Source organism: Equus przewalskii, chromosome 19 (assembly GCF_037783145.1).
Source record: "Equus przewalskii isolate Varuska chromosome 19, EquPr2, whole genome shotgun sequence".
NCBI classification, from domain to species: Eukaryota; Metazoa; Chordata; class Mammalia; order Perissodactyla; family Equidae; genus Equus; species Equus przewalskii.
This window is the reverse complement of record NC_091849.1, coordinates 37,140,813-37,165,212: the sequence shown is the minus strand read 5'-3', so window position 1 is coordinate 37,165,212 and position 24,400 is coordinate 37,140,813. Positions and strand designations below refer to the sequence as shown.

Genomic DNA, 24,400 nt, shown 5'->3' with positions numbered 1-24,400 from the left:
GCCTTTTCTGAGGGGCCTGTCACTCAGAATCACCAGTGAGCTTGAAAATGCTGATGCCATGGCCCCAGCCTAAATCAGGGGCTCTGGTTTAATGGGCTTGGGGTGCAGCCTGGGCATTGCGAGCTTTTCAAACACTTCCCAGGCAATTCTAATGACCCAGACGCTGAGCTCCCGGAGAGCAGGAATTATGATTTATTCAACTTTGTGCCCCCAGATACTCCATAAATATGTGCATTGCAGCACATGGAGGCAGGCGGCACCATGGGAAAGAGCTGGGAACTGTGAACGCCTGTAACAATCACGTGTGGCCACCACTGTTCTGAGTGCTGGACACATAGGCATTTAGTCGGCCCCCCAATCCCCAGGGAGGTAGGACCATGGTTATCCTCCTTTGACAGGTGAGGAAACCCTGGCACAGGGTGGTGGTCTTGCCCAAGACAACATAGCCAGTAGGTGGCAGAGCTGTGTGATGGCCTGGACCCACTAACGACCGGGAGATGCTGCCCCCAGCACCGACTGGAGCCAGACTTGGAATCAGACCAGCCTCGGTTGGAATCTGGGCTCATTACTTGCAGGCTGGGTGACTATGACAGGTTCTTCAGCCTTGCTTGGTTCTACCTTCCTGCTCTGTAAGACGTGGACACTTGAACTGACGTCAAAGGTCGCTCCAGAATGAAATGAGATGATGTGTGCTGAGTGCTCACGGCATAGTAAAATACTCACTAATGCTGGTGATGATGGATGTGGGGAGAAATGGATGAATGAATGACTGTGGTTCACAGGGCCCCAGGGTGCCGGCAGCAGGGCCAGCTCCTGCGGAAGGGAATTTTCCAGGAGGGAAGGCAAGGAGAGGCAAGGTCTTCCCCTGCCAGGGGTTCGCCAGGCCCTCCAGAGATGCCCCCACCCTGGCATCTGCCAGCCTTCCCTCCTCCCCCGGAGCTCCCTCTCCAGGGTCAGGGCACGTGGGCCCCAGAGCCACCAGGCTGCGAGGGGAGCCTCCAGCCTTTTAGAAGTAAGGACCTTTCGCAGTAAAACTTCAAAGCCCTTACAGTCTCCACCACCTAATGCAGCCCGAGCCTGGAACGCAGTGTCCCCAGGGGAGCGAATCCAGGGTGAGGTGCTGCCAGGAAAGCTCAGGGGCTCCCTAGGTCACACAGGCCCTTTTGAGCTCCCAGGAGAAGAGTCTAGAGAATGGCATCCTCTCAGTGTCCCTGGCTTTCCGGTGGGACCTTGAGTTCTGCCAGGTCTAGGCTCTGCCTACTCCCTGGTCACTGCACGTTCCCACATCCCCACACTCGTTCGTGGAACAAGCGAACACATTCCCACTGGATGCTTCCAGGTAGCAGTTCCCGGCGGCCGCTGGGGCACACAGCCTCTGGGTTCTGGCACTGACGCCTTGTGACCCCGTGGGGTGGCAGGTCAGACCCCCAGGGAAGGAGAGGAGGGCAGGTGAGTCTTCCCTTGTTCCTTCTTTTATTTTCCCCTTAACACGGGAAAGGCACTCTGGTTCTTGTGATGATAGAAGCATACATGATATTGAAACAAAAACTCAAATACCACAGAAGCTTAGGGTGTCAGGGCCCAGGCTGGGGCCACTGGATGTGGCCTGCTGGCCACTGCCACCCCCTGGTGGTCCCTTATGAAAAAGGAGCCTCACCCACCAGCCAGGGGCCAGACAGGTGCCCCTGCCCTCCCTCCCTCCTCCGTCCTTTCCTTCTGGTCTTCCCCTCCCTTCGCTCTTTCCCTCCTTTCGTCTCCCACGCGCCTCCCCTCTCTGCTCGCCCTATGGCTCTGCTGCTTGATGGGAGGAGCTCTGATCTTAGCGCACCAGCTTAAAACCTGGCTCTGGCATCCACCAGCTGTGTGACCTTGAGCTGATGACCAAACCTCTCTGAGACTCAGTGTCCTCACCTGGACAATGGGGATTATTAACTCCTGTGGGTAAAATGAGACAGTCCGTGTAAAACACCCAGCACAAGCCTGGCTCCATAGAGGTTTGTTATTTGTTATTATTATTACTCTCACGCCTGCACTGACAGGTGCCCCGCCGGTGGCAGTTTGCTTGCCTTCTTCATCCCAGGTAACCCGGGCCGCACTTGAGACTTGTGTGGGCAACTCCTACAAGATAGCCAGGCCTCCCCCAACCCAGACCAGTTAAATCAGAAACCTTTGGAGATGGATTCAGGCATGGGTATTTTTTTTTAATTTTAGTTTATTTTTATATTTATTTTTTCATGGGAGTTTTTTAGACTCCCCAGGACATACTAATGCGTAGCCCAGGCTGAGAACTGCGCGGGGGTGACCAACAGTCCTGCGTTACCTGGGACTTTCCCAGTTTTAGCACTGAAAGCCCCACGTCCCAGGAGCCCCCTCAGCCCTGGGCAAACCAGGACGCTTCACCGCCCCCTTTGCCAAAGGAATGAATCCCAAGCCAGGACACACAGTCTGGGCACAGGTGACTGGAAATCGATTATTTGAAAGCTCAGCTTGGGGTGGCGGGTCACAGAGGCCACAGGGGCAGCCCCTGGCAGGAGCCGGGCTCTGAGCAGGATGGTGGCCGGCTGTGGCTCAGTCAGAGAGGTCCCCGTTGTTGGGCCCCTGGGGGACCCCGCCGCTGGCCGCACGCTCCATGGCCTTCACCCAACGGCCCCTCAGCTCCTCGGTTTCGGCCTTGAAGGTGTAGAGCTGGCCTGACTGTTGCAGCTGGAAGACCCGAGGGTCCGCCTGGGGCCCAGAGGTCACCTGGTAGCCCAGCAGGGGGATGGAGGTGTGAGCCCGCATGTCCTGGGAGGGGAGGAGAGAGCTGTGGGCCGCTGCCCTCCCAGTAGCCCCACCACCTCAGACAGCCATTTTGAAGGCACCAGCCACACACTCGCCTCTCACATCCCAAACACCAGGAAGCAGGGTGGGCTGGCCGGAGGGCATCAAGGAGGAGGAGGAAAACTGGCCACCCCGAGGGCAACGCGGTCATGACCCAGAATCTGGGCCCAGCTCCGAAAGCCACTAGCCCTGTGACTCAAGGGAACCACATCCTCACTGGGCCTCGGTTTCCTCATCTGACATATGGGGCCAACAATACCCCCCTCCCCTTCCCCCCACACACACCATGAGAAGGCCAAGGCTTGGGGAGCAGGTGGTGGCGTTACCTGAGGGGCAGCGTACACATAGAGCACGAGGGGGTCGTCCTGAGGGATCACACACCAGCCCCGGGGGCCAGCCTTGCCCCACTTGTCCCCAACAAGCTGCAAGAAGCTGCACATTAGGCTCTGCTCGGACCCTGCCATGGACGCTTTCTAAAATCAGAGAGAGGGACTGTCAGGGAACAGAGCACCCACTATGTGACAGACATGGGTCTGAGGGCCTGAGAATCACTCTGTCTAATCCTTGCATCAGTCCCGCAAGGAGTTATTTCTCCCTGAGGCTCAGAGAGGTCCCAATTATGGGCCTGTGGTCACATGGCGGGCCGGTGGCAGAGCTGCAGTCAAACCCCAGCCAGGCTGAACTCAGGGCAGGTGCGGCGGGGTGCTTATCACTTGTGAGTTGCCCCAGGGGACAGAACTGGGGCCTGAGAAGGGGCTGGCCATCCCCTCTCTTCAGGTGCAGGCTGTGTGGCCTACTGGTCAGGGAGAGTGTGAGCAGGGGCTGGACCTAGAAGAACAGGGAGGATTGGAAAGCAGGTAGACATTGATGGAAAGGAGGAATTTGGAGCCTGGGAGCTGTTTTCAGCTGGAACAGGCTGGGGTCTCCTCCCACCTCCCAGGGACAGTGGGACGTTGACCTGGCCTCTAATGACGGAAGGGCTGTGGAAACCAGTGTCAGCACTAGATAAAATTGCATTTACAGCCTGAAGCTGAACACACCAGTGCCCCGCAGGGGCTGACTGGCAGCAGGGGGGCAGCCTGGGGAGCACCTGTGGGGTGGGGCGTGGCTCAGCGAGGCCCCAGGGGCAGCACAGGGAACATGCATGGCAGAGATCAGAGAGCTGGCTCCTAACTCGCTGTGTGACCTTGGGCAAGTCGCTTCTCTGGGCCTGGGTCTCCACGGGATAGGTCCCTGAAGTCCCTTCCGGTTAGAATGAAGACTCCAGTCTGACTCTTTCCAGCAGTGGGACCCTGACCTGGAGCCTCAGTTTCCCCATCTGTAAAGTGGAATCAGCAACACCAGCTCTCTTCACCTCCTGGGACTGTTAGGGCTGGGCATGGGGACATGAACAGGAATGGTCCAGAGAGGCAGTGGGATTGTTGGATGGGGACACAGAGGAGAGGCGGAAGAGCTGGATGACAGCCTGGAGCCAAAAGTTGCTTCCGTTTGGTGACAGGCCCAGCTCTGCTGGAGGGGGAGGGGTGGCTGTGGGCAGAGAGAGAAGGATGGGGAGCGTGACCACGGCTGGCTTATTCCTCAGCACCTAGGACAGTGCCGCACACGTTTGCTCAGTGGAGGAACGGGGGGCGGGGGGGGGGGGGGGGCCTCACCACCAGGATGCCCCGCTTCTTGTCCTCCTTGTCCTCGGGGAGCACGTTTCCCGTGAGGAACGTGTAGCAGTCGAAGCAGACTCGGTTGGGCCTGTTGCCGTCATATTTGAGCTCGGCCCGGTAGTCAGAGCACCTGGCACACACCACCTGGGGAGGACAGGCAGGAGTGGGGTGGGGCTGAACTGAGGCAGGGGAGGCCATGTTCGTACCTTGACTGGGGAGCTGGGGGCGTGAGAGCAACCAGAGACAGGAGGAAGAAAAAGCAAGATTCAGGAGAGGAATGGAGGCAGAGAGGGCATCCCACATGCTGACAGAGGCCCAGCTGCCTGGAGGGGGAAAGCGGGGCTCCAGGCTCCTCACAGGGGGGCTCGACCTGGCCCCCACTGCAGGTCTCGACTTCTCTCCCCTCCAGATCCCTCTTTCGTTAAGGCAGCTGTTGTCCCAGGGGCTTGCCCTGCACGCCCCTTGCGCCCCTTGCATCTGATTCACTTCTCCAAGTGCCCTCTCTCTCCCCTCTGCCATCTCACCTGATGCTCCCAGACCCCCCACCAGGTGAACAATGCTGGGGCTTTATCCTCACCTGCTGCTGAGGGCAGGGCAGCCCAGAGAGGGCCGCACAGCCGACTGGCAGCAACTGGTCCTCCACAAACAGGACATGTCTTTGAAATTCCACAGTTCAGCTTTAAGATTTGTGCAAACTTTGCCTCCCACTCCATCAGAGAGTCACGGGTGCCCTAATGCTAGCATGATGGGCTGGTTGTTTCTGCCAGGAAGACCCACCATGTGTACTGCGGTGGAGCGGAGCCCACCCCCAGCCCACCATGGAGAAGCCCCCAAGAAGGCTGACGTGGGTCATGCTGGGCAGACGGGGTGAAGGAGGCGCGACGAGACTCAGAGAGAAACTCAGGGTGCTGCAGGATGTGCCTTCCAGGGAGACTGGGGTGTCTCAGAGAGTCCAGGATGTGGGCTTGGAAATGGGGGCAAGAAATAGACATGAGGGAGGAGGGCTCGTCACCTGGGAGCTCATCTGTGCCCAGCACAGCGTGTGGCCTGGGAGGGACCTGCAGGAGGAGGCCTGGGCCTGCCCCACCCTCACCAGGATTCCCGTCTGGCAGGCGTGGAGACAGAAACTGGGCGCCCGAGCCACCGAAAGGATGACTCACAGAGCACAAAGGTATGTGCGGGCATGAGAAAGCCCCAGATCGGGCAAAGGTCCCTCACACGGCCTCACACAGGGGGCTTCAACTACCTCGGCAGTATTGTATTGTATTTTATTTTTTATTGAGATTTAAAACTTTAAAATATTATCAGTGTGTATTTATATTTTCCTCCAACTATTTTTTATTTTGAAAAATTTCAAACCTGCAGATAAGTTGAAAGAATAATACAGTGATCCCCCCTCACCCAACTCACCAGCTGTTTTAACATTTTTGCCATATTTGCTTTCTCTCTATATATGTATATTTTATTTTTTTCTGGACGGTTTGAGTATAAATTACAGTCGTCATGACAGCTCACCCTTAAATATGTAGCTGGTCTCTCCTAAGAGCAAGGCCTTTCCCTGACTGTCCACAATGTCATGACCACACTTGGGAAATTTAACATCGATACAATCTTATTATCTATATATGCCTCATAATCAAATTTCCCCCAGTGGTCCCAACAACGACCTCTCTAGCTAGGTTTCCTTCTTTTTTCCCCCATCCAGGATCCAATCAAAGATAACACACTTCATTTAGTTGTCAGAATATTTTCTTTCCTCCATGTACCTGAAAGGAGGCATATTGTTCTTTGTGCCTCCTGTATTTCTTGACTATTTTAAATAATTTTTCAGGAACTACTTACAAAGTCGAAAGTGTGAATCAACTCGACTCTTATTTACAGATGTGAGTCACCTGGAACAGTAGCTAATCCCAAGATTCTTTCTCTTTGGCTCTGGGATATAACTTGTCAGTTCCATCTGAACCTGGGTGTGCCCCAGTCCTAGAAATTTACTTTGTGTCCTGATTGCAGTGTAACACATTTGGGGACACCTCCCTCACTGGCCCCAACCTGCCCAGCTGGTCTCCTCCTGTTCCCCAGAGGTCACTGAAGGCTGAGGTTGTTTCCCTGTTTGCAGAGTAAATGGAGGGGGTTATGATGTCAACAGAGAACAGCTCAAGTGCAGCAGGTGCTTAAAAAGCAAAGCAAGATCCGCTTCCGATAACCGGGCCTGAGCCGATAAGAGGCAGTGGAGCGGACGCCATTCGTCCTCAGTCAGCTGGCGGCTCGAACTCCTGCGAGTGAGCCCGGCCTGAGCCGTTGAGGAGCGGGAAGGATAGGAGGAGAAGGAAGGGAGGGAAGCTTGTCTGGGTGAATCCTCACCACCACCTTGGAAGTAGGTATTACAGTCCCCTGCGTACAGATGAGGAAAGTGAGGCCTGAGCCTGGCGGGCAGAGTCAGCCACAGAACCGACCAGCCGCTGGAGTGCTGAGGGCTTGCACAGAAGAGAAGACAGCAAGCTGAGGGCGGTCGTGAAGCGAGGACGACCAGGGGTGGGCGTGTGACAGGCAGGGGGCTGACGAGGCGGCGGGTGCCCCGGCCTGAGCGGGGCTGAGGAGTTTGGATGCCCTCGACCATGGAACTGGAGACCATTTCCTGGCGCTGGGTCTGGGGGCCTTGGGACGTGGCCGTAAGAAAGCAGGTGAATGAGTAGGCTCTGCTCTGGGGAGTGTCTGAGCGAGCCGTTGGCCTCTCTGCGCCTCACTGCCCATCTGGAGAGCGGGGATAACGGAAGCCCTGCTCACAGGTGGGCCCTGTGCGGTCCAGATGGGGAAACCCCGCGCCTGGCACAGAGTGAGTACCCAGCGCTACTGGGTGCATGGGTCAACGCCAGCAGAGTTGGCAGGGAGGGCAGAGCAGGGCCTGAGCTGGGAAGGCGGAGGCTGAGGTGGGGCCGGTGGAGGCAGGGGTGCTGGCAGCTCTACTCACGTAGCCGCAGGCCCGGCAGTGGTGCCGACGGCGCGTCAGGGCGTTGAAGGGCTCCTGGCAGCGCATGCACATGGTCACCATCTTGTCCCGGATCCACTGTGGTGCCCGGAGGCCCAGCTCCTCCGACTGCAGCTGTTGGGCAGCAGGGCGGGCACTTCGTGACCTCTTCTGCACGTTCCCTGAGACCCTGGGGCCTGCCCACCCGCTGTGGCCGGGATTATGTGTGATGGGCTTCCCGGTGGCTTCTGTGGGAAGCTGCCTGGACAGGTGAAGACTGTATGGTGGGTCGGTCACTATTGTTCTTATTTTACACGTGAGGAAACGGAGGCCCAGAGAGGTCAAGAGACTCAGCAAAGACACCCAGCAAGGCAGAGTTCAGAGCTCAGATTGGAAATCAAGTCACAGGCACTCTCCCTACTTTCAGACCCAAACCTGCAGCACTCCGCCCCACCGCCTGCTGTACAGATGTGAGGTCCCCCCAGGAACGGTTGCAGCTAGAGGCTCCCAAAGGGAGTTTTTGCTAATGGGGGACCCTGCGGCTCTGAGTTTCTGAGTTGGGTGATGTTGGGGTGGGTGGGCTTCCCAGGTCCCTTCAAATCACTCCTGGTGTGTGACACTCGCCTGCCCTCTAAGCTGGTTTGGGTAGAGCAAAGAGGGAGCCAGCCCTGTGGGAGGCTGGCGGCTCTGGCCAGGACACAAGGCTCCATTTACCTCCCGCTCCTGGGTGTCTCCCTCAGGGCCCTGGGCAGCAGCCTTGAAGGTTTCGTTCCGCTTCTCAATCTGGTGAATGGCTGCTTGGCAGGCCTGGGGGGTAGAGGGGAGGGTAGAGGGGTGGCAGGGAGGGCTTGCTCATCTGTCCATCCCTGCACACATTCAACAGACATTGCTGGAAAGCCCACTGGGTGCAGGCACTGGACTCTAAGCACACGGTGGCTGACTCAGGGAGGAGCGACTATTAGCCCCAGATTACAGACGTGAAAACTGAGGCTCAGGGGCGTTAAGCGACTTGCCCCAGCCCCCCCCCCCCCCCCCGAGCTGGGCAGTGAGAGGCCGCAAGATTTGAGCCCAGGGCTGACTCCAGACTGCCACAGAGCAACTCCTGAGGAAGCGCAGGGAGCAGATGGGCACACGCATGCACACATGTGCACACACGCACACACTCGCGCCCACGCGCACCCCTCCCTCCCCGTCGGCCTGGGTAGGCCAGGGTCATCCTCCTGGGGCTGGGAGCGTTCTGATACCTGCATCCAGGAAATCATTTCCTCCTGGGACCTGCTCGGAAAGTGAACCCAGGTGTTGAGAGCAGCCGCTCCCGGCGTGCCCGCCTCGCCCGGCCCCCAGGCCCCCAGCATGGTTGCCGCCTACCGGGCTTGCAGCTCCAGGGTGCGCTGCTTCCCGGACACCAGGAAAGAGTGGGGGAACTCGGCATTCGTCACCTCCCGCACCTGCGCGGAGGAAACAGGAGGGAGAGGGTGCTCAGGCTTGTCACACCCCGCCCCCCAGGCCTTGGGGGTGGAGGGAATGGATGGTGCCCCAGGGACAATTCAAATTCGAGGAACAGGGATAGGGAGCCTGCTCGACGCCTCCCTAATCCCACTGAGCCAAGCAAGTGCCCCTGACCCTGGGCCTCGCTCTCAGCAAACGAGAGCGCTCCTGGAATTTCAGCAGAAGCTAAGCTGGCCCAGGGTGAGGCAGGGGTGACAGTTTCCGACAAAGGAGTCACCAAAAATGGAAACTGGGTCACAAATGAGTTTTGGGACACAGCTTTTTCAAGAGCAGACCTCGTGCCTAGAATAGGACCCTCTATCCCACACGGTGAGGGAAGGAACTGCTGGCCCCATTCACCGATCGATAGATCCCCCACTTCTTGTCTTGCACGGTCCTCTTGCCCAGAACGCCAGGGGTCCTGAGGCCAGCGTGAAAGCTGCCGGTCAGAGGGAGCTTACTGTGTGCCGGCTGCGGAGCTCAGGGTCTCTGTGCATGTTGTCATTTCATCAGCACAGCTCCTGAACCCACCCATCAATCCTAATGCTTCACGGCCCTCACGCGTGGCCCCCAAGGGCAGTGCCTCCCCCAGCGGCAGTCTCCCTGCTGGGCCGAAGCCGGCCAGGCCTCTAGATTATCGACCCGTTACAAGAAAGACAGGGCACCGTGGGACATGTTAAATGACACCACAGGGGTGCAGTCAGCAAAGCCCAGACCGTAAGAATCTCTACCAGAGAAATGATCTGAGTTCTTCAATTAATTCAAAAAAAGTGGGAGAGGGAAGCGTCATGGATTAAAGGAGAAATGAGAAGCGTATCACAGATGATTCAAACAGATCAGCTGTGAGAAGACATGGATGAGCCAGTCAAGGAAAACCAAAGGGTCTTCAGGTTATTAAATCATTGTTATTAATTCATTACATGTGATAATAGAACTGTTGTCATCTTTTAGGGCAAAAAAACAAGAAAAGAGTTCTTATCCGTTACAGAGATAGACTGAAGTATTTTTAGGTGAAATGATGATTATGCGTCTGGGATTTGCTCTTTTTTTTTTTTTGAGGAAGATTAGCCCTGAGCTAACATCTGCCGCCAATCCTCCTCTTTTTGCTGAGGAAGACTGGCCCTGAGCTAACATCCGTGCCCATCTTCCTCTACTTTATATGTGGGATGCCTGCCACAGCATGGCTTGACAAGTGGTGCCATGTCTGCACCTGGGATCCGAACCAGCAAATCCCAGACTGCCGAAGTGGAACGCGTGCACTTAACTGCTGCGCCACCTGGCCGGCCCCTGGGATTTGCTCTTAAATAATCTACTGGAAAAGGAGAATGGCAGGTGGGATGCTGCTAAAACAGGACTGGCTTTGAGTTGACAGTTGTGGAAGCCAGGTGATGATGTATGGGGGTTCATTATACCGTTTTCTCAGCTTTAAAAATTTCATAATAAAAAGTTAAAGAAAATCGTCACAGCAATCTCAGGAGGCAGATAATATCACCCTCCTTTGGGAGATGAGGAAATGGAGACTCAGAGAGGACAAGAGAACTGCCTGAGGTCACACAGCATCTAAAGGGCAGAATGAGGATTCAAACTCAGGTTTTTGGCCCCCCAAGCGTAGAGTGGAAGAAAATCTATTTCCACCCCAGTCCCAGAGTCCTGTAAGCACAGACTTCTCCTAGGCAGTGTGGAGAGAGAGTCACAAAGGGGAGCTAAAACAGAGACTAGAGCCCAATAGCCTTAGCATGGGGGGATCATTGTTGTCACTGAATCCAGCTGACACCTGAGGCCCTCTGCTGGCTCCCCGCCACGTGGGGACCAGGCCTTTGCACACATTCAGGGTGACCCGCCAGCTCCTAGAGGGCACTGACTACGGGCACACCTCCCCTCACGTCAGGCCCAGGGACCAGTCTGCTCCCTCTAGAAAGGGCCTGATGTGACGGACTCGGCACCCTGGGCAGAGGGAAGGCCCTGAGCGTTCATCTGTGGAGAAGGTCATGTGGAAAGAGGTGTTTGGGAAAGCCAGTGCAGAGCTGTGTGTGAGGGACAGAGGCTGGCTCTGGGCAAAACGGGACAACACGGTGGCCCAGAGGCCAGTTAGGAAGTCACACCCTAGACAGTCTGGGCCCAACTGGGGAGAAAGAAGAGGTTTCTACCTGGGGGACGATGTCAGCAAATCTGGCGAGACTCCCTGACCAATTGGGTGAAGGAGAGGGGAGAGGGAAAAGAAGGGAGAAATCTAAGGTTTGGAGTCCAGAGGTAGGAAGAAATATGATGTTTTTAAGAGCAAAAGGGGAACTGGGGGAAGCTCCTGGCCTGAGGGTCCAGGGCCCCTCTGCAGCAGGGCAGGATGGGGGTCCCTGAGCTCTGCCATGCCCAGTCTCAACCACTGCCCGCGTCTGGGCCGATTCAGGCCCCCGCTAGCCCATGCAGTGCCTTCGTGCTAATTACAAAACACTTTACTGACATCTGTTGGCAAACAGGCATAATATTCAGATTTTGTTGGAACAAGATGCTTGACTGCCATCTGCCGGACAATAAGAATTGTAAATATTCAATCTATGATGTCTGCTGTGGTGAAGCGTGCTCATCTTAGATGAGGTGCACTCGTGCAGTGCACAACCTGCACAGTTGTACATGGAGGCCCTGGCAATGTGTGTTCACATCTTTGCAGGTTTTGGCCCTGTGCAGGATGGCACAACACTAGGACCAACTCAGACCCTGGGGAGAATCAACTGCTGAGAATTAGGCCTCCCTGACACCTGGGGAGGAGGAAGCCATGGAGTCACAGGCCGGTGGGAACCATCACGGTGAGTGAAGGCCAGACCAGCCTCCAAACCTCAGACTCAGAAAATCCTTCCTGTGCAGACGCACACCAGTGGACAGCTCTGCACCTGCCAGGCCCGTGCCATCCAGGAGAGGGAGCTGTGCGGCCACCAGAGCAGCAGGCACGCTGGGGGGACGCGCCCAGTGGGACAGGCAGACGCCAGGACCCAGCACACTGGGCCCCTGAGCCCTGAGCACACACCCTAAGCCAGTGACCCTCTCAGCCCCGTCTCTCTGTATTTTCTCTTTATGACTGTTTTGATCTCTACGTTTCTTGTTTTTTCTATTAATCTCTGCCGGTCCTAAACCAGGGCTGCCTGTCTCCATTCCTCTGTCTGTCTGTAACTCTCCATAAACCTGTCTTCTCAGTCTCACTCACCAAAGCTCCCAGACCTACAAGCCTGCACAGGTCCTGGCCCCTGGGACATTCTGGCCACCTCGGGAGGGAAAGCTGGATGCCTCCGGGGCAGGGGCTGCATTCCTAGAAGACCTCAGGGGGCTCAGGCATGGGGGATGGGCTGTGAATCCCCAGAGGTGCCCATGACCCCATCGGCCTTCATCATTCTCAGGCTGCGCCCCGCCTCCAGGCCCTTAATTCGGCCCCAATTGCCAAGCAAGCTCAGTGAGGACAGGGCAAGGCCCTCCTGCTGGGGGCTCTCAGAGGCCCAGAGGAGGGAGCATCCAGGCCCAGCTCCTGCCTGCAGCTCCCTCCTGGGGCAGACCCTGGGGGGTGGGGGGTGGGGCTGATAGGGACAGGGAATAGGGGGATGGCAGGGTACGAGGACCAGCCAGACCTGACCTCTGCTCCTTCTCGTCCCGGCCCTCAGGACACGCCAGGAGTCTGGAGTGACCAGAGAGGGATGGTCAAGAAGGTTCCCCCACCATTTCCTCCACTCTGCCTGCAATTCCACCATAAGCTTTATCCCTCCAGGGTGAAGCCTTAATAGGAGACAGAGAGCACAGAGATAGGTATAGGGACTCGAGACTCTGTTATAGCTGAGTTTTCAAACCAGGATTTGCTGGTGACCCCAAGTACGTTACTTAACCTTTCTGGGCCTTGGTTTCCTTTTCTTTTTTTTTTAAACTATTTTTTTTAGAGCAATTTTAGGTTCACAGCTAAATTGAGAGGAAGGTACAGAGATTTCCCATACACCCCCTGCCACTACACATGCGTAGCCTCCCCCATTATCAACATCCCCCACCAGAGGGGTACATTTGTTATAATGATGAGCCTGTATTGACGCATCATTGTCACCAGAGTCCATAGTTTCCATTAGGGTTCACTCTTGGTGTTGTACGTTCTGTGGGTTTGGACAAAAGTTTAAAGACATGTGTCCACCATTATAGCATCATACAGAGTAGTTTCACTGTCCTAAAAATCCTCTGTGCTCCACCTGTTCATCCCTCCCTCCTCCCAACCCCGGAACCACTGACGTTTTTACTGTCTGCATCATTTACAGCTGTTCCAGAACGTCATATACAGTCATGTTGCTTAACGACAGGCATACGTTCTGAGAAATGCGTCATCAGGCAATTTTGTCATGTTTGGAACTTCACAGAGTGTACTGACACAAACCTAGATGGCACAGGCTGCTACACACTAGGCTGTATGGGACTAATCTTACAGGACCGCCGTCGGATAGGCGGTCTGTCATTGACCGAAATGTTATGTGATGCGTGACTGTGGCCTTTTCAGATGGGCTCCTTTCACTTAGGAACGTGCATTTAAGGTTCCTCTGTGTCTTTTCACAGCTGGTTAGCTCACTTCTCTTTAGCGCTGAATAATATTCCATTGTCTGGACGTACCACAGTTTACTCCCATATTTTTAAAATGGGATTAACTGCAAATACACTCACACACGGGCAGACTGTACCCGCTTATTCACTGCAGTCTCGTTGGCAGTGACCGACAACTGGAAACAATCTCAAGGTCCTCAGTAGAGGCCCGGCTGAGAGAATTACGGTACATCCTCACACTGGATACCAGGCAGCTGCAAAAGGATGGAGGAGCTCGAGACGTCCTGACGTGCAACGCTCTCCAGAATCAGTGATTAGTTAAAAAAGCAAAGTGCGGAATAGTTTCTGGAGCATGCCACTGTTTATGTGACACAAAAGTGAGGAAGCGGTAATAAGTAAATCATCAGTCTGCGTATGCAGAGACTACCTGGAAGGCCTCACAGGAGGCGAAGGCTGCCTGCAGGAGGGGAACAGGGGACGGGCTGGGGACCGACTTTCCATTGTCTATGTTTTTTATATTGTCTGATTTTAGAATGTGTATCATCTATATTTTTTAAGTAATAAAATTATTATTTTAAAATTAAAATATTTTAAAATTATAATATTTTATAATAAAATATTATTTTAAAATTAAATTTATTTTTTAAAAGCTAAAAACCCAAAAAAGTACAGGGGACAATAATGCCCCCACATCACGGAGCTGTTTTGAGGATCTGATGGGTTGGTGCAGGGCCCGGTTCACGGTGACCGCCCAGTTAATGGGCACTACTAAGGACTGCTGTCCCCACTCATTTGTGGCCGTCTCTGGATGGGGACACACACAAGCCAGCAGCTGAGCTGACAGTGTAGACCCTTCCGACTCCGTGTGGCCCCTGGACCGGCAGCATCAGCATCACCAGGAGCTGGCAGAGATGCACAGTCTCAGCCCCTTCCCCCTCACACACCTGAATCAGAACCTGCATTTTAACAAGACTCCCGGGGGATTCAGGCAGGCGTTAAAGTTTGCGAAGTACTGATGTAGACGGTAGGGAAAGCCGGGCGAGGCCAGGCTCGGGCAGGCACTGACTCAGAGTGGGCCAGGCCCGTGGGAGCTGGGAAGGGTGCTGGCCAGGAAGGCTGGGAGGCCCGATGCGAGAGCTCTGACCCCAGACTCTTCCAGCCCCCTGTTTGCCCAGGACCTGCGAGACTTGGGTTCCTGGATTAAGAACCCGGTTGGCCCCTCCTGCTGCTCCCACACTCTGTCCCGCCCTCGGGGTGGAGCCCAGCGGTGGTTGGGGTGCCTCTCACCTTCATCCCGGCCACGTCGATGCGGGTTCTCACCTGGAACTGAGCGCCCACCTGGATGACCCTGGGCACACAGTAGAGCAGCATGTTGTTGAACTGCGGGAGATACAAGGATGAGCGTGTGCGCTGCGGCAGAGGCAGGAAGGGGGGTCAGGCGGGGCTTCCCCCAGGGTGGACTGAGTACCCCCGGATCTCCCTCCCCTCTCGCCACCCTGGGCCAGCTCATGGGACGTTACAAGTGTGATGAGCCCCTAATCCAACTGGGATGGTCACTGAAGGGTCACCCTACGTGTGGGCATCAAGGATCCACAGCAGCCCTCAGAAATCTATGAGGCTTTCTCACGGGGGGCTTAAGAGAGTTTGTAGCTCCCTCCCCGAGAACTCCAGACCGCAAGGACCAGTTTCCAGATCTCCAGGAGACCACGGGCTTCTTCAGCACAAACCCCAGGGGTTCTTCCTCGAAGCTAACCTAACCCCTCCTGCTGTGCACTCTCTAGAGCCCAGATTAACACCACAGGCTTTGGAGCCAAACGGACTGGGTTCAGATTCCAAGGCTGTCGCTTCCTAGGGCACGTCTGGGAAGCCCCTCAGACGGAAATCCCTGAGGCCTGCAGGCAGCACGGGACTTGTTCCAAGTCACCCGGGTGCCAAAGCGGAGCAGCAGGCCCTCTCTGTTCCTCCTGCAGTGACCTCAGGCAGGCAGGGCCCGGAGCAGAGTGACCGCGGACTTCCCTCCCCAGGGTGGGTGGGCCCCCGGCATCCCCCGGCATCCCCCGGCATCCCCCGGCATCCCCCGGCATCCCCCGGCATCCCCCGGCATCCCCCTACCAAGAAAAGGTAGCGCTCCATGGGGTCGCTGCGGCGGAAGGAGATCTTGAGAACTGGCCCCTCGCGGAGCAGAGCGTTGGAGGGGTCTACGATGTCATCCTCGAGGCCCAGGCGCTGGTACACCTCCCACAGGTCCTGCAGCCGCTCCTGGGGACAGGGGCGCACGCTCAGCCGAGGCCGGGCAGAGCCCACCTGATTCCGAGGGGTGTGAGGTGAGGGCAGCAGCGGGGCCCGGTGTCATGGGGCAGGATCAGGGGACGAGTGGATACGGAGACCTGGGTAGGTTGGGGAAGCTGAGAGCTGCAGGGAGGAGGGACGGGGTCCCTGGGGATGCCCGCTGCTTCCACCCCCGAGGGCGGGGCTGCTCACCATCTCAGTGATGGCTGCGTTGGAGTGCTGGGCAGCCGAGAAGATCATGTCCAGGGCTTCTGAAGAGGGGCAGGGCCAGAGTCATCCCCTGAAAATCTGGGACCGGAGGCTGGGGCAGGAGGTCCTTTGAGGCTTAACAAAGTGGCCTCAGGGCCTGCCATGAGCGGCCCCATGAGCAGCCTGGCACATGGGGTGTCTGGATAATGGGACCATTTCCCTCCCAGGCTGGAGAGACTGGAAGCCACGGAAAAACAGGGCTTATGGGTTTGGCTTCTGTGACTCTCACTGCTCCCTGAACCAAGCCAGACCCAGAGGGTGCAGCGGAAAGAGCATGGGTTTTGGCATCAAATAGGCATGGCTTCAACTCCTAGCTCTGCTCCTTTCTGGTTGTGAGACCTTGAGCAAGTCACCTAACCTCTCTGGGCCTTAGTGTCCTTGTCTGTAAAAAAATGGCTAAAGGTATAGTTACTATCTATGAAGCGCCGAAGATGGATGTTGATGGCTGATGGTCATGATAGCCATTTCAGCAGGTGCTCAACAAATATATGGGAGTGGCTCAGACCTCCCCAGCCCCCTGGGCCCCCGGGGGGTGTCCTTACTCTGGGCATCAGCCCGGTCTGGGGCCTGGGCTGGCAGCTTCTGGACGTACTCCTTGAGCAGCAGCTCGTAGCGTGGAATTCTCTGGACGGGTTCCAGCATGTGGTGCTGCAGGGTCAGGCTGCCCGAGGCCTCGCTGCTCTTGGGGAGGGATGGGGGAGGAACAGGGTGGGGGTGAGAGTGGGAGGGGTGGGTCAGGCTGCCCCAGGGTCCGGGGAGCAGGCAGGATGGGTGGGTACTGGGGCTTTCGGAAGCCGTTGAGCCAGGGAGATGCCCAAAATCACTTGGGGAAACTGAGCCCCTGCACCCCGGGGGTGGCAGTGCAGGCTCTGCTCAGCCCCCGGTGCCAAGCTCACCTGAATGCGGGTGATAACCTCCTGGAAGGGTGCAGACTTGTCTGTCCAGGTGGCCAGCAGCTCAGCGGCTCGCTCAAAGTTCTTGACATACTCACTGTACATCTTCAGGAAGGGGGCCAGTTTCTGGATCACGTCACCGATGCGGGGGGTGGCCGACCTGCAGGAGGGGCACCAGTTATTGCCCTCAGCCTGGGGACCTCCTCTCTCAACTCCGCCTTCTGCCACACTTCTGGGTGCACACATGGGGGCCACGTCATCCTCACACACGTATGTGGTTCACCCCCCTTAGACTGTCAGCCCCCTGAGGGTAGATGCTGTTCTCTTCCACAGATTGGGCCCCCACAAAGGCCCAGCACAGTGCTGGGCCCACAACAGGCATTCAACAACCACTAGATGCTTGCTCATGTAACAATAATGAGGGCTACATGCTAAGCACTGCCCAAGTCACGCTGCGTGTCTCATCTCATTTAATTCTCACAATCCTGCAGTGGGGACAGTGAGTGGCCCATCTTAGAGATGAGGAAATCGAGGCTCAGAGGGGTAAGAACTTATCTGGGATCATCCCGTGGTAGGGGTTCAACCCAGGGACTGTTACAGCAGAGCAATAAGAAGCCACACTCTGGAGCTGGCCTGCCTGAGTCTGATTCCCAACTGCACCACTTACTCTAGCTGTATGTTCTTGGGGAAGTCACTCAGCCTCTCTGTACCTCCATTTTCCCAGCTGAAAAAAATGGGAATGGCAGCAGGCGACCTCATAGGGTTGTCTTTTTTATTAAAAAATACCTTTTATTCTGAAAACTTTTAAGCAATCATAAAGTAAAAAGAATATAGTAATGAATCCCTATACATCCATCACTGGATTTAACAGTTACTAACAGTCTGCTTTGCTGAAGGATTTTAAACGACATCCCAGAGACCATGGCGTTTCTTTGTCAAAATACATAAAGCAAGTAATTTCACCACTAAATACTTTGGTGGCCATCTCTGAAAATAAAGAGGGTTTCTTGCATAATCACGATGCCGTCATCACACAGTGGGCTGGTGTGAGATTAGCCAGGCATGCAGGAAGCCTTCAGTTAGCACTGGCTATTTCCACTGCCTCCTACGCCACTCAGCCTAGTGAGGACCTGATCCATCCCCTTTCCCAGGACACACACACACACATGCGGGCACATACACATACACACACCCCCCGAGACTCCAGGGCTCAGTCATTCAAGCCCCTTGCCATGTGGACAGACTGAACCCAGAGGAAGAGACTCTCGTGGCCACAGAGCAAGAGCAGGGGCTCAGCCAGCCATGCCCAGTGCCCCGGGGCTGCACCCCGACCTGCCCAGGGCTGCAGTCAGGGGCCTCAGGGGCTCCCGGTTGACCTCACCAGTCGTCCAGCCGCCGCTGCAGCTCCGGGAGGAAGAACTGTGAGTGGAACTGGTAGATGGAGGAGATGTTGGAGAAGATGAGCCTGACCACGTCCTCAGGGAAGGCCTTGCCGCTGCGGGCCTCCTTCAGCAGCTCCTGGAAGAACACCTGCAGCCCCCGCTGGGTCACCAGGCCTGTGGCAGAGAGGGAGCCACCCGCACACCAGCCCCAGGGGGGACAAGACAGCTCCGGGGGGGCTTCGGGGGCCCTCTTCCCCTTCCTGAATGCTTCCACCTCCTTAATCTCCCGTCACCCTCGCAACAACCCCAGGAAGAGAGCGGCAGGGAAGACTGTATTCCTGCCGCTCTACAGATGGACAGACCTAGAGGCTTAGGGACTTGGCCAGATGCTGGCAGCTAACGAAAGTCAGAAATGGGCCCATCTTGTGTCTGTCAAGGTCCTGGACTTCACCAGACTCAAGATCCCTCTGCTGATGGTCAGTGATTTAACCCTCTGGCCTTGGGGCTCCCTAGGAAAGTGCAAAGGCGTAACAATGGTGAGGACGTCAGGTGTCGGGATGACAGATGAGGGTGCCGCGTGAGGCCTGGAAGGACTGGCTGGGGTGCGCTGTGCTACACGTGAGGCCGGCCCAGGCACCAAGGGAGGAACGGGGAGTGGTATTAATGGGCTACATGCTGATTCCTACTCCAACTCCAGCTAACAGGGTCAAAGGACTGAAGCTTCCCAGAATCAAATCTCGGAGTCCTAACGCTCAGCTTTGGTGCGGTGGGTCGGAAGGGAGGGCAGGAGTGGGATGAGGAGACCCAGGTGCTGGGGCTCGGGTCGGGGCACCCTGGCCACTGGCCTGGTCTAGCAGGTGGAGGCGTGCCACATAGGCCTTCTCGGTTTCCAGCAGCTCCTGGACGATCCTCTTCTCCTCAGGCTCCTGCAGGCGGGGTTGAGGGAGGAGGAGAAGAAGGAGAGGGACAGCTTTGGTCTCCTCTGATGGGGCCCTTGGGTGCAGTCTCCAAAGATGTTCCAGTGAGAGGCACCTCCCAGCATGCACACCCTCCCGCAGCGCGCCTGGGCTGGCACCGGGGCCTCCGTAACTGAGAGAATGGGGCAGCCGTGAGGCTGTGCCAGTTCTGGGCCTAAGCCTTAAGAGGCACGGAAGCTTCCGCTTGTGCTCTCTGGGAACCATGAACCACCACATCCGGAGGTCTGGCTGCCCTGATGGAGAGGCCACATGGAGCGGGAGCCAGGGCCCAGCCGTGCCAGCATCCCAGCTGAGCCCAGCCTTCCGACTACCCCTGCCCGGGCAACTGGCTTGAGAGTTGGGCTATCCTGGGCATTCCAGCCCTGGCTACCATCTGACCGCAGCCATGTGAGAGACCCTGTTATGGACTGAATTGTGTGCTTCCCAAATCCGTATGCTGAAGCCCTCACCTCCAGTGTAGCTGTATTTGGATAGAGGGCCTTTAAATAGGTAATTAAGTTAACTGAGGTCATAAGGATGAGGTCCTAACCCCCTAGGACTGGTGTCCCTCTAAGAAGAGGGAGAGACCGGCAGAGCAGGTGCACAGAAGAAAGGTCATGGTCACACAGTGAGAAAACGGCCGTCTACAAGCTGGGAAGAGAGGCCTCGCCAGAAACCAATCCTGCCAGCACCTTCATCTTGGACTGCCAGCCTCCAGAACTGTGAGAAAACAGATTTCTGTTGTTTCAGTCACCCAGTCTGGGGGATTTTGTTACAGCAGCCCAAGCTGACTCAGACAAGCCCCAGCTGAGACCAAGAGAAAAACCATCCCAGAGCATTCCAGTCAACCCACAAAACTGTGAGAAACAGTAAATCGTATTCGGCCCCTACATTTGGGGGTGGTTTGTTATGCAGATATCAAGATAACCAGAACATACGACTATGATCACCATCCTCATTTTATAAATCAGGAAACAGGCACGAAGAGGTGACTTGCCTAAGACTTGTCACACAGAAGGGTTGGGATGGGAACCCTGGCCGTCTGGCTCCAGGGTGCACCGTATCAGGCAGCCGAGCCCTTGAACTCCACAGACGAGGACACTGAAATCCAGAGGAGGGAGCTGACCTACTCAGGATCAGTCTAAGGGCAGGAATTAGCACTGACTGCTATTTCTAGTTGGGATTGTTGCCTCCTTCAGTGGGTAAACCCAGGCCACACCTGGGAAGGGTACCAGGTTCACAAGATGGAGACTGTTCCAAGCTGTGTGGGCTTGGACAAGTTCCTTAACCTCTCTGAGTTTTGATTTCCTTGCCTCAAAGACTCCTACAGTGACGGGTATGTGAAATAAGGCCTGCAGTGAGGGGCATAGTAGACACATAATCAAAGGCCAGTACAGGGGCAGAATCTAGCTTCCAGCTGATCTCTGGTCACACAAGACCCCCACCTGGGGAAGTGCTGGCTCTGGTTGGGAGAGAATTGGTGGGGACAAGGTCAGTGAAGCTCCCCGCCCCCAGCTCCCTACTTCTACCCAAGCTTCCAGGCACCTGCATCCCTGGCCCGGGGCTGGTCTCTGGCTGGCAAGATTTCCTCCAGGCCCCGCTGGACAGCTTGTTCTTCAGGGAGCTCAGGTACCTCCTGCTGACCGTCCTGGGCCCTGACCCCAGGGCCTCCCCCATGTCGGGCTCCTCCCCTGGCTCTGCGGGCGAGGGAGGCCTGCACTCAAGGCGGTGATGCTCAGATTCCAGTCCGTGGGCTCTGGGCGCTGCTCCCAGACTCCTGAGGAGAACAGAGCAGACATGAGGCTTTCCTGTCTGTAGAGCAGGAAGAAGAAGAGCACCTCCCTGGCAGGAATTTTGGGCAATTAAGGCAAATCACAGGTGTGCAGGGGCCCCTGAGTGCCTGGCACTCAGGAGGAGTTTGCTCAGGAAAACATCCACTTCCCTCCCCAACATCGTCTTGCAGGGAACTCCAGTCTCCAAAATGAGTCAGCAGACACTGTCCTTTGTTCTCTGGGGCACAATATATTTCCCTGTTTAAAACTTAGCAAAGAACTCTCCCTTCTCCACACAGAGGTTTTTAAGGACTCCTCCCAGATCACCCTTACCTGTAGACTTCATGCCTATTTTTAGTCTCTGCAGCAGGAAGGGCCTTAAAACCTTAGTAACTGATACATGGAGGGAAAGTGGGAGTCATGGAACACTCTAAAGGGAGGGCAGAGCTGCTAAAGCTGGGGCTTTTCAGTGGGAGCTCTGCCCTCCACACCTCTAGGCAGGGAAAAAGCCAGTCTGGGAGCAGTTTTTCTGTTCTGCTGGGGATGGGCCATTGTAGGGCAGCTTTATCATCCTGCCTACAGGGTCTGCAGGTCAGTCAAATTCTTGAGGTATCAGAGGCCATCCTCACTGAATATATCCAACGATTTGGGCTGTGCCCCATTCCCTTCGATGTGGAAAGGCTTGCCATGACAGGGTAGGGTAGGCATCCTTGTGAGAGAGACAGGCTGGGAAATGGAGGACCAAAAGGGTACAAAATCTCCAAAACTCTGTGAGAAAGGATTTCGTTACCGCCCATTTTGCAGCTCAGGAAACTGAGGTACAGAGAGGACAAGTAGCTTGCAGCTAGAGGGTGGCAGAGGTGAGATTCAGATCAGATGTCCCAAGCCTTCGCCCTAAACTGCCCTTCTTCATTTGAGTCAAGGCAAAACAGATCCAGAGAGTCAACATGACCTGCCCCAAGTCACACAGCTGGTTCATGGTAGAGGGAGGATGGGGACCCAGTCCGCGATGGCTCTTCATGGGCTCTCCCACCCCTCTCTGGTGTCCCAAAGCTCAGTTCCTCAATCCATGGGTCTGCAGCTCATGGAAGTTGCTGGGCTGCAGGCTTTCTGTTCTATATTTGGTTTCAGCTTCTGCATTTCTCTCCAAGTGCCCCAGGCCAGCTTCTGTTTCCTCTTCACCCCTCAGTTTCAGATCAGCTAAAGAGCTAGAAGACCTCACAAGAAAGCCCAGGAAAGGCAGCTGGCATGGGGCCCCTCACACAATAAGGGGTGTCTAGTACCCTCCCAACAAGGTCTCCTCTGACCCCATTCTGGTCTGAGGGCTGCCTCCTCCTGCTAGGGGTGCTGCCGGGGCAGAGAACACATGCCGAGGGTCTCCACTGGGCATGCACGGCCTGTTGGGTGTGGCAGTGCCGTCTCCCCACACCCAAGTGGGTGGTGGGCCAGGGAGGTGGTGCCTAGAGCTGTCCTCGGTGCTGAACAGAATGTGCTTAACAAAGGACCCTGGGAGAGGCAGGGTGAGCTCACCAGGTTCAAGAAGTTGAACCGCCCTTCTAGGTCCACATCTATGTCACCTCTGCCAGGAAGCCCACAGCAGGCTTTGTCTGCTCTGAGTGCCCTCAGCATAGCATCCCGCCCCTCCCAAGATATCTATTGTTCATAACCTGGCATCATGGTAATTCCAGGAGCTTAGCATCCAAAGATAGAAATCCTCAGGGCAGAGATCATTCTTTAGGCTCCTGCATCTGCTACAGTTCCTGTGTGATGCTGTGCTGTGCCGCCCACACCCCCTTCAAGACTGAAGCACCGTTCCCCCCAGCTGCTGATGGTATATTGACTGACTCCCTCCCTGGAAGAGAGCTGCCTCACTTAAGGTCAAGCCCACATCCAATGACTAGTCCACGTGAGGTATCAAGACCCAGCTCTTTGCCTCAGTTGGAACGACCTGAGGGGCATCCCAGCCCCAGAGCCTCCCCAAGACAGGCTGAGACCTCTGTTGCAAGTGCACAGCACCTCATCCTCTCCCTCTGCCCAATGCTGCGTCCTTCCCCCCACAGGCGGTGTTCCCAAAACCCTCCCCAGTAAATCGCCTGAAGCAAATCTCTGCCTCAGAACCTATTTCCAGAGGACCCCGGCTACAACAGCCCCTAACACAGTCCTGGGCTTAAGAAATGCCTGCGGAGTGGATTAATGTCATGCACACATGCACCCAACACGGCTCCTGCCGGGGCCACCAATGACCTCTACACACCTGGTCCAGCCTTTTCCGTTCAGACAGAAGCCCCTGCATAGCCCCATGCCCATGAACTTAAAGCACTTAAAGCCTCCCCCCTTCTCTGCGCCCCCATTTTCTTGTCTGTAAGATAGTAATATAAATAGTACCTGCCCCCATTAGGCTGTTAGGTGATTAAATGAAATAAGTAACAAAATGCACTTAGAACAGTGCCTCATAGGTAGGCTGACCATAGGTCCGGGTTTGTCTGAGACAGTCTCAGTTTTTCCTATTTTTCTCCCACCCTCCCCCCCAAAATTTAATAGCATCCACTTTCACTTTCAATTGTGTCCTGGTTTGAATGAGAAATTATATGGCTATCCTACGCATAAGGAGTAAGTGTTTGATAAGTATTAGCTATTATTTCTGCTGGAGGGGCCATGGGTGGAGTTCTTCAGGCTGAACACTGTGTTCAGTGCACCCACACTCGCTCGTAATTGCACACGTCCGGACTCTCCCCAACACATCAACACACGCACTCTCATCTCAGCCCAGCTCCTGGTGCCCCAACGACACTTTCCTGTGCTCCGAGGGACCCATGACCGAGGGACGTGGGCACTGCCCAGACAGGAGGTGGTGTCCAGGACTGGGCCCAGAGACAGAACTGCTGACTGTGAGCCCAAGCTGGCCCTGGCCCTATCCCTCAGCCTGGAGACTGGGGAACCCGTGCTGCCCAAGGGCCTGGGGACGGGCAGAGGAGCCAGAGGGAACCTGCCAGTCGGCCGTGGTGACCCTTCCCACCCCCACAGCCACATACCTGCTGTTCTCAAACACAGTCACCAGATTGGACACAGAGGCTGGCTTCTCCTCACTCGCCCCCTCCATCCTGCAGGCCTCCAGGGCGGCCCCCAGCTACTCCTGAAACAGGAAGGGAGGCCTCCAGCCAGCACACTCAGCCACCCCCCCCCCCGGGGGTCACAGATGGGTTAGGACATCCCAGAATCTGCTCCTGTCTTTCCCAAGGGCTCAGCAGGCTGGGTCCCGGCTTCAGAGTGAGGAAGGAGGAAGTGGTCCCAGGGCCACAACCCTAAAGGGGAAAGTCCCAGTGCTCCCCACAGAGGGAGGAGCCTGCGTGGGCCCCACCCGTCCGTCATGGGGGCTG

The 24,400-nt window shown here is 56.0% G+C and overlaps 1 protein-coding gene and 1 long non-coding RNA gene across 8 annotated transcripts; one reads left to right on the top strand and one right to left on the bottom strand.

Annotated features, from left to right (window-relative positions):
• Positions 1-2,194: 2,194 nt before the first annotated feature.
• On the bottom strand, positions 2,195-24,313 carry FGD2 (FYVE, RhoGEF and PH domain containing 2). Of its 7 annotated transcripts, XR_011529711.1 has the most exons (17): positions 24,056-24,295; positions 20,797-21,028; positions 19,141-19,221; positions 18,295-18,443; positions 16,917-17,073; positions 16,563-16,701; positions 15,964-16,022; positions 15,595-15,741; positions 14,770-14,862; positions 8,809-8,888; positions 8,685-8,715; positions 8,155-8,247; positions 7,444-7,575; positions 4,473-4,619; positions 4,007-4,138; positions 3,147-3,293; positions 2,195-2,784 (listed from the first exon to the last, which is right to left on the bottom strand). XR_011529711.1 is itself a non-coding variant. In XM_070584488.1 (16 exons), the coding sequence occupies exons 1-16, from the start codon at positions 24,121-24,123 to the stop codon at positions 2,569-2,571; spliced, it is 1,920 nt and encodes a 639-aa protein (XP_070440589.1). In that variant the 5' UTR covers positions 24,124-24,313; the 3' UTR covers positions 2,195-2,568. The 7 variants fall into 7 exon arrangements, 6 of the variants coding, with proteins under 6 accessions (XP_070440589.1, XP_070440588.1, XP_070440587.1 ...); XM_070584488.1 differs by lacking the exon at positions 4,007-4,138 and having other exon boundaries at positions 3,147-3,242; positions 24,056-24,313; XM_070584487.1 differs by lacking the exon at positions 4,007-4,138 and having other exon boundaries at positions 14,803-14,862; positions 24,056-24,307.
• Positions 6,705-14,058, top strand: LOC139077312 (uncharacterized). The gene is made up of 3 exons (XR_011529713.1): positions 6,705-6,849; positions 11,594-11,729; positions 13,649-14,058. It is a non-coding gene; the product is annotated as an uncharacterized lncRNA (long non-coding RNA).
• Positions 24,314-24,400: the final 87 nt, after the last annotated feature.